Source organism: Myotis davidii, unplaced genomic scaffold (assembly GCF_000327345.1).
Source record: "Myotis davidii unplaced genomic scaffold, ASM32734v1 scaffold592, whole genome shotgun sequence".
Taxonomy (NCBI): Eukaryota; Metazoa; Chordata; class Mammalia; order Chiroptera; family Vespertilionidae; genus Myotis; species Myotis davidii.
The window spans coordinates 2,266,688-2,276,208 of NW_006284844.1; the positions used below are offsets into that span (position 1 = coordinate 2,266,688).

Here is a 9,521-nt window from a genome sequence, read left to right on the forward strand (position 1 = left end):
CTGGATTAAGACCACTGGCATTAATTTATTTTTGCTAACATTTGCTTATCCCAACGCGCTCTTTGGTAATTTTTAAACAAAGCATTAGAGAATCTTTTTGCAGGAGAGCTGACAACTCTGCCCTCTCCAGTCACCTTTGAAATCAGAAGCAGAGGATCTGGCAGCTTTTTAGAAATTACAGATTTTGGATCCTCAAAACAAATTAGGTATTTTATGATTTGAACAAGAAACCACATTTTTAAATATGATAATGGCACATATAGCTCTTCTGCAAAAAGATTCTCTAATGCTTTGTTTAAAAATTACCGAAGAATGCATTGGGATAAGCAAATGTTAGCAAAAATAAATTAATGCTGGTGGTCTTAATTCAACACCTAGAAGGGTTCAGGAATCTGAAGAAGTGCTGTGTGTAAATTAATCAAGAGTCCAGAGATGAAACATAATTTTGGAAGGCATTTTGGGGGGCCAGAGGAGCTTAGCTAAAGGAACCAAGTTCTCCTGTCTCTCTGGACCCCTTGCTTTTTATTAACACAAATTGTCCTACAGCAAGGTAGATATACATATCAAAGGGTAAGCATTGTCAGATTGGAGGAACTGCCCAAGGCTGTTCAAGTGTTTGGCCAGTAGGAGGTAATAACCTGTAGATTGAAATGCCCTCAGCTCTCTGGCATCAAGCAAGCAATCATTTATGCATCTTTTTCAGGTTTGGGGAAATGCCCTCAGCCATCTCCAGTTGATTCAGCCCTGCTGACATGCTGGAAAACAAAGAGGACAGGAAAGACACTAAGTGTTGTCAGAGGCATCTTCGGATTAAAATGATGACAATACTATCATTAATAAGAAAGTAATTGTATTTGTTGAAATTCATGAATTCACAATTACATATTGAAGTGAGAGACATATTTTATACATGATGAATCATTTTCTACAAATATATTCCTAGAAGTAATTAAGTAAAATGAAGAGTATAAATATTTGACTGGTTTCTTGCATGATTTTCAAACTGTCTCAAAAAAGGGATATACAACTTTATAGTAACATAGTGATTGAACATTGGCAGCATTGTTATTTTTAAAAATTATTTCTTTCAATGTGTTTTCTGTTACAGTTAAGCCCCCCTTGTAAAATAAAATAAAGGCAACTGGCTAACATAGAATGAGGAAGAAGGTCACACTCCCGTTCCCAAGGCTAGCACAATGCTTCCTCTTAACCTCTGAATGTCCCTCTCAGGTATGTTGGCAGTTACTGGGGAAATGGAACCAACTGTGGTCGAGGGTAGTCTAGGGTACGGGGCAAGTTTATATTAGTAGCTGGAGCAACGGGCCAAAGTTGATTAATAATACCTTGATAACGGGACAGTATTGATTAATGTAGCCCTGGTAACTTTGTGTCTGTACCCCAGATAACTTTGTGTGTGTTTAGCCAACCGTTTTTGTAGTTTCTGTGTATAAAAGGCTGGCCTAGAACCAGGTTCAACGCTGTCGTAGGAGAAAACGCCTACGGCAGTCACTGGCCAGTTTCAATAAATCCTCGCTGGCTGCTTAAGACCTAATTGGAGTAGGTGGTCCTACTCTCGCGAACATTGTTCCACAACATTTTCTACTTCCTCACTTTCCACTGCTTTGCTCTCTCTCTGGCTTTTCCCCTTACCACTCTGTAACTGTTCCTGCTGTGTTTCCCATGAACTCTGTCTCATAAAACCCCATACTTTTTCTATCCCTAGTTGGATTGGCTGCTCCCAGCATGATCCACCTCATGGCTCATGCAAACCTTTTCAGTGCTCTTCCTTGGTTTTCCTGATACCACATGGTCTCATTTTCTTCCTCCCTGCCTGCCAACTCCTGCTCAATCCCCTCACCAGTGCCTCTTTGCCTAATCTTTAAATGTTGACTTTCCTGCCCTCTTTCTGTTCATCCTTTCAAGTTCCTTGGGAGAGGGAATACGTTTCTCTGAGTTTAATTGCCACCCATAAAGCAATGGTTCCAAAATATGGACCTCTCCTCTAGCCCTGCCTGACCTCCAGACCAACACTACCACCTACCAACTCAGCATCTCTACTTGGATGTCTCCTGGGAACCTCCAACCCACCTCTGAGTAACTGAAGTCATGATCTCCCCAATCCACTTAACCTGTTCCTTCTCTGAAATTCCCTATTGTCATAAAAAGAACAATTCTGTGCAGTTGGCATCAAGCCAAAAACTTGGGGAAACTTAATCAAGAAAGAAGATGTGGCCCAGCCAGGGTGGCTCACTGATTGTGAGTCAACCTACGAACCAGGAGGTCAGGGTTCAATTCCAAGTCAGGGAACTTGCCTAGGTTGCAGTCTTAATCCCCAGTAGGGGGCGTGCATGAGGCAGCCAATCAATGATTCTCAACATTGGTGTTTCTATCTTTCTCTCCCTCTCCCTTCCTCTCCGGAATCAATAAAAATACACGTATTTTTTAAAATAAGAAAGGATGTGAAGAGCAGAAAGCAAAACAGTTGCCATGGTCATGCACTCACCTGGTTGCAGACAGGCTTGTACTTGAGGCCTGGCTTGTTCAGGATCATCTCCAGCAGTTTGTGATTGAAATTGGACACCCCAATGGACCTGGTTAAACCTGCATCCTTACACTTCTCCAGAGCCTAGGGAGGAAAGTCATGTGTGGCAAACCTGTAGTGTAGTTCAGCCCTTTCATTTGACAGTGAGCTTTTTAAAGACTGGAAATCTGTCTTAACATGCATAATAATGTGGGTGAACCAAATAGCTTTATCACTTGGACATATTTTTCCCCCAGTGTACTTTATTGCTATGTACACACAGCTTTTGTCCTTGAGTCTATGACATGCACACCCAGGGCAATAAATAGGTATTAAGATGCTTTTAAACTCCCCTCATCACCCTGCCTCTTCCATGGTGTGTAATTTGTTGTTAGGCATGTAATACATGGTGTCATAGTTAAGGGCAAAGAGGAACTCTTAGGTTTTCCACTAGTCAAAGTTTTTTCTGCTTCCCCTTTCCTGGAATAATGAAATAAGTATATGGAATGGGGTGTAGAAGGCAGGCTTTTTCTCCTCCTGCTAAGCAGACAACAGCTTTCCCCTCTCTGGTGTGTTTAGAGCTCTAACTCCTCTGGAGTTTGCTTCTGAACAGGTCACTTTTAGAGCTTACATGCTCAACCCGATCAGTGTGGCAAAGAAACTCCTACTTAGGACCACAGAAGTTTACATTAAAAAAAGACCTTAGTGCCCATGTGGCTCAGTGGTTGAGCATCGACCTATGAACCAGGAGGTCACTGGTTCGATTCCTGGTAAGGGCAATGCCTGGGCTGCCAACTTAATCCCCAGTGTGGGGTGTGCAGGAGGCAGCCAATCAATGATTCTCTGATCATTGATGTTTCTATGTCTCCATCTCTCTCCCTTCCCCTATAAAAATCAATAAAAACATTTTTTAAAGAAAGTAGACCTTAGCTGTGATCCTGTTCAACTCGCTTGCTTTACAGAGGAGAACACCAAACTACAGAGGAGTTTGGCGATATGTCTGAGGACAGACAATGGATGGAGCCAGAACCCATTTCTTCTGATCCTTATGCACTGATGTCCACCTTATCCCACCATCTTTGGGTGGCACTAGCAGTACATACCTCCCAGGTGTCACGCAGGTCCACTGTCTCTAAAATAATTTTCCCATTGGCATCTTTAGGCATAAGCTCCTCTCCAGGCTGGAATACAGAGAGGAGAGGAGAAAGAATTTTTAAAGAATGATCTTCCTCGTGCCTCAGTAGCTTGGTAACACAGCCTTCAAGAGGCTGTTATTACTAAGCAGTGTGTGTGTGTGTGTGTGTGTGTGTGTGTGTGTGTGTGTGTGTGTGATGTAAGAGAAGACATTGGGGGAAAGGAAGATCAAAATTAGTTGAGAGTCTGTAGCAAAGCAATTCTCTCCCATTTACCTCCACTTTCCTGTCCACACATTCTCCCAAAATTCCACTAAGAATGAGTTCCCCTACCATTAGAATTGATTTTGTTTCCCAAGGACAGGCTTGTTTGGATGATGGGATTTCCCTTTACTGTTAAGAATGTGTTTTAGTTCCAATTTATGTTAACCCAACTCAGAGATAGTGAGAATACCAGATGTGCTCAGCAAATGCCCACTGTGATGAGAGGCTGGACCAGTGATACTCAAAGGAGCCCCATGTGCAATATGGACCACCCTACAGTGCCTCCTTCTTGACTGGCTGAGAGATCCATGTGCAAGAGACCCTCCCCCTAAAGAGGTGTGGACTTTCATTGTGTCTCTACTATCTTTGTCCCTCAGCTTTCTTGAGGCTCTCTTCAATAAGGGGGAGCACATCACTTAGACATGGAGGACAGTGTCTTCAACTCTTTGATGTGGAATACTCTTGGGCATAACAAGGAAAACAAAAGCTGACCTTCATAGGTATTGGCACATGAATGATGAATAGATCTACGTAGTCCAGTTGAAGTTTCTTCAGTGATCTCTCCAGGGCAGGTCGAACCAATTCTGGTCGAAAGAAAGTACACCAAAGCTGCAATAACCAAAAAAGAAATTTTTTTAAAAAATGGTTTGTGATGTCACACATTTGGGAACTGAAATTAAATTTCATGGTTAGGAGATTGAGCAGTGAGTAACCAACCACTATGGTGGTCTCAAAATAGAAAGTTCTGGGGCTAAATTTCTGTTACTGTAAATGAGGCTTTTAATGGGATACTGAGATTTATTTGAGTGACTGTAAAAAAATTGTCAATAAAATGCACATGGGCTAGGAAAAGCAACCTAAATGTTTCAAGGATTAGAAACATTGTTATAAAAATGTTAGATATGTAAAACTACCTTCAGATACGGTGACATTCCACCTGTGAATTGCCAAGACCAGAAGGTATCAGAATATATGAACCAATATCATGTAAATTTGAAAAGCCTTTGAATGAATATCTAATATATGTACCATATTTTCCAGATTGGCCATTTTCTCATGCATCTTCTGAAATACTTTCAAATGCTATTAGTTTTCAGATGTGATAAAACAATTTTCTTATTTTTTATTAGTGCTTGAAATAATTAAACAATGTTATACCTGGTCTGTGATCTCCACATGTAATTTCCTATAGAAAGAAACTAAGAAACTTTTTTTTTCCCTTAGGGGAGTTCATTTCCTGGTCAGAAGAGAAGCAGGGACAGGCTCCTGTGCATTCCAGCCAGGCCTGACCTAGCGGGGGTGGGGGTGGAGGTTGGGGAGCCAGGGGAGCACAGGGGACAGCTCCGACTGTGCACGCTTGGTCCCACAGTTGTCCTGACTGCGTCCGGGAGGCCTGGGGATGATGGCATGGAGCCTGGGGGCAGAGGCGGCAGGCCAGCGGGCCCAGAGGATGGCACATACGGAGGCAATAAATACTGACAGGCCAGGCATGCCATCCAGGCGGCGGGCCCAGGTGGGACAAGTAAGGCTCGACCACTGGCTTTGTCCGAGGGCTCTATGGGGCCGTGGACTCTGGTCTGGTGCTGCCCACTGGGGCAGAAGGAAGAGGCATGAGGACACCCGGCTTCTCAGATGGTGCTGGAGGCGACTTCAGTTTTGGCAATTTGGCTTTCTCCAGGCCCTGGGAACTGCCCCTCAGTCCTGGCAGGGGAGTGAGGGAAGGGGGGGTGCTGGCCAGGCCCTGGCTTGGGGAGCAGTGGTGTGTCCATGCCTCCCGGCCACGGGGACTGCAGAGGGGTGGCAGGACTGGGAGACCACATGCTCATGCAGACACAGGGTTAGAGGTTAGTGACAGCCCCACAGCACACGTTCCACATGTTAAGGTATCATTTCTGAAAGGAGAGTCAGAAATGTCAGGCAAGAGGAAATGGAATCTCCTGCTCTACATAGGAAATGCCTGGAAGCAGGACTGCTCAGAGGTCCACATTCTGAAAACAAATCATCATTGATGTGGACACACATAGGACCATTCTGTAGGGACCTCAGCTCTCTTTGTGTTGGAAGCAGGGTTTTCCACTTAAGAAAAGTTTTACAAATTTCAGTAAATTCAATGATGACTTGAAAACAGCCTTTCCTAGTCTGGCTTCCCTCTGGGAATAATATGTCAACCCCACTTGGATATGTGCTGAGAGAATTTGCTGAAGAATGAAAGGAGTGGATCCACTCTGCAGTGGCTCAGTCAATCCACAAGCAGATGGAGAAGCTAAGTGTCTTTATTTGTGTTTTACATATGAATGCTGACCCTTGTTCCAAGAGTCTAAGCAACTATGTCCCACCCTTAGTACATTCTGAAGCAAAGCAATCCTTTCTTCTCTCTTTTTTTTCTGTAATGGGACTTTACAATGTCAGGAGATAAAGAAATTATTCAAACCTAGTCCAAAGATGTTTGTTTTGTATTTTTCCCCCAAATAACCTATGTGTTCTGACAAGGACCTTCGTCACTCACTCACAGCACCTTGGTGGTGTAGAATAGGTCCTCTCTCTTCACAGTGCCATCCGCAATCTTCTCTCGAAGTGCCTTGCCGACCTCCTCCTCATTTTCATAGACATATGCTGCATCAATGTGACGGAAACCTACATCGATTGCCACTTTGGTTGCCTCAGCAGCCTTGCTCTTAGGAACCTATAAAATATGAATAAGGAGGGTTGGCAGTTGACTTGACTCAGAGAGATGCAACTTATTTCCATAAGAGTATGTTCACCAGCTGTTTCTACATGTCTCCTGTTCCCCTGTTTGATGGGGCAAACCTTGGCAAGAAACCTGTACACTGGGGGCACAGATTAAACTCCAATATATCCTCTAATCTGAAATGAATTAGTGAAGTGGACTTCACCAGGCAATGTGGAAAATTAAGTCATTCAATAAAGAACTTGTTCCACAGGCCCCGGCACACCCTCTCATTCTCACTCCATGTTTCCCACTGGGGGAATTTATGTTGCCTGTTTGCTCAACTTTAGCATCTGCCAGATTAAAGGACCTGATTCCCAGTGGAGGAAACCTACCAAGTGACACAGGAAAGGTTCCACCTACCCCAATGCCATGGCTGCCCCCTAGTCATTCAGAGCTCACATGCCAGGAAATCCTGAGTTTAACAGCAGATTGTTGTATGGACAGTGGTACTTGATACTGCTTCTAAGAAGATAGAGTGGTCTCTGTGATGGTGGCAGGGATAAGCATGTCTGGAGTTCAGACAAGTCACTAGGGCGGCTCTTGGTGCTTGTATGCCTAGTAATAACCACAAATAAACAATGCAGGCAAGTACTGAGGGGCTTAACATGAAACACAGGCAGATAGGGAGGGGTCTAGTGGGAAACAAAGGCAGGGGAACACAGGTAGGGGCAGGCACTGCAGTTTGAATAAGCCTAATCACAGAAACCAACCATGCAGAAATAATAAACTGTTTCTGGTCTCAAAATAGGAGGCATGAGTAAACAAGAGATGGCCTGCAGCAACAACGTGTACAAACACATAGAAACAGAAAGTTCGGCATAGGAACCGAGAAAGAACACACAGAAACGGGAAGTTCAGGTCAGTTGCTGGGCAAGAACAATTGAGGGAATCAATTGGGTGACAACACGGATAGATATGGAAGCAGGCTCGTAGCAAATATATACCCCTGGACTACAAGGCTTTATGGGGCAGCTTATTATTACCACCACTCGCACACACACACCCCCACCCCGGCCTTGTCACCCACCAGCCCCCATGAGGGGAGTCTGAACCTGTTTGAAATACATTTTGCACACGTTTGCTGAAATCTTCTGGTCTTCAGAGCTTATCCTTCGGTGTCGTGAGACACGCCCCCCAGGAGAAAAACCCTTGGCTCACAATTCTGGTTATCAGTTTCGGGGGCTCAGTCAGAAGTTCAACCTCTGCACACTAAACCGGCATGCGGTCACCAGACAGGAGGAAGGAAGACTGCAGGGTTCAGGTTTACAGCAGTGCTCGAGGCCTGTCAGCACTTTCTACAGTGCTTCCCTGCGGTTACTAGGACCTTTGAATGCAAGTAGCTCATCAAAAACCCTAGTCTGGGACATCTTCAAAAGTACAGGTTTCTGGGAAAAATTTGGCCACGTTTGCAGATCAAATTAACTCATTACAGCTTTGATTGCTAGATCATCTGCTTTCATCTAAAAGTCTGTAAAGCGGACTTGGAGCTGTTCTCATGTCTTTTGCCTTGTTGGGAATATGGTTTGAAATAAGTATGTTTAAAATATGTTCATCAAACCTGGGGCCCTTCAGTCCGCAGGCCGATGCTCTATCCACTGAGCCAAACCGGTTACGGCTAAAATATGTTCATAAGGGTCAATCTAAGGAATCTCGGTTGTTTGCTTTTCTTGGTTATTGAGGACTGAGGCTTCTAAGAATTATTCATGGGAAATTATATGATTTAGGTAATAAAAGGCATGATGCATCGAGATGCATTTTGAAAACTAGTTATTCCTAAAATTTGTAAAAAGGTTTGTGAAAATTATAAAAGGTTTTTAAGGAAAAATGTTAAATGGAACTAAAAACAAAGCCAAACAGTGTGGGCAATTTGCAGCCAGCTTGTAACTAACAAGCCATTATCTTCCCCAGCCAAGGACACAAAGCAAATTGTTAAAAACAACAACAAAAACGTCCCTATAGAAAGGGAGGGGGAAAGGGGAACGAAAAAAAGAAGAAGAAAGGCCATTCTACTCTCTAGGCACAGAGGCCTTCAGTCTCAAAGCTTGGCAAGGTAAATGTGCCTCTTGTGATTTCAGAAAAGACCATGAAAAACAAACAAACAGGAAATCTTAAGAATTGATCTGTACCAGAATATTCAACAGAGCACTTTTGGTATCTACAGTCAGGAGAGTGTATAATGCCTTGGCCCCTCACCCAGACTGCTCTTCAGGTTGGTTGGAGGCCCATCCACTAGTATACTTCATGAGCCAGATGTACAGGTTTATTTACTATTCTTCTTCAATAAAGATGCATACTTTAATTGCTTTGATAAATTGGCTTTTCACAATATAGTCAAGGTCTCTCATATAAATTCATTTTGTGAGAAGAAAAAAATCCAGGTTTTGTGACTTTTGTTAAAGGTATTCCTAATTTGAGGCTTTGTTTTTTGGATACAAGGAAACAAAACAATTTAGTAAATTATGTTTTTCTCCCTACCTCATCCCTCCAGAATTTGGCAATCCATAATAAATAAGTCATAGCAATGTGTTTCTGTGCATGGATTCAATAGGACCAGTTTCCAATGATAGTTTTAGTAACCAAGACTTTTGCTGGAGTGTCATGCCTGAGAGAGACATGCCTGGACTCTGGATGTCACCAGAAGACTTGAAGCCAATGTGAGCACCTTAGAGAACAGCCTGGTATCTTTCGTGGTCACATGATTCAATGTCAGTCTTTCCAGGTAAGGAACGAAGGTTGCTTTCCTGAGAGTTAGCAAGAAAGGAGCCTCAAGACATTTTGGGAACCTCAAAAACTTGAGGAATTCACTCACATCTACATTGCAGGCATCTGGGTGGCTCAGCTTCTTTGCCCTGCGGGGCTACTTAAAGCTTGG

General features: G+C 43.4%; 1 protein-coding gene across 1 annotated transcript in view; it reads right to left on the reverse strand.

Annotated features, from left to right (window-relative positions):
* The window catches only part of LOC102763642 (prostaglandin F synthase 1), a 21,817-nt gene that overhangs the window by 4,521 nt on the left and 7,775 nt on the right, over positions 1-9,521 (reverse strand). Inside the window, exons 2-5 of the mRNA XM_015558382.1 lie at positions 6,434-6,601; positions 4,411-4,527; positions 3,625-3,702; positions 2,504-2,626 (exon numbers count right to left, since the gene is read on the reverse strand). Coding sequence (XP_015413868.1) covers positions 2,504-2,626; positions 3,625-3,702; positions 4,411-4,527; positions 6,434-6,601 — 486 coding nt within the window. The remainder of the gene's footprint in view (positions 1-2,503; positions 2,627-3,624; positions 3,703-4,410; positions 4,528-6,433; positions 6,602-9,521) is intronic.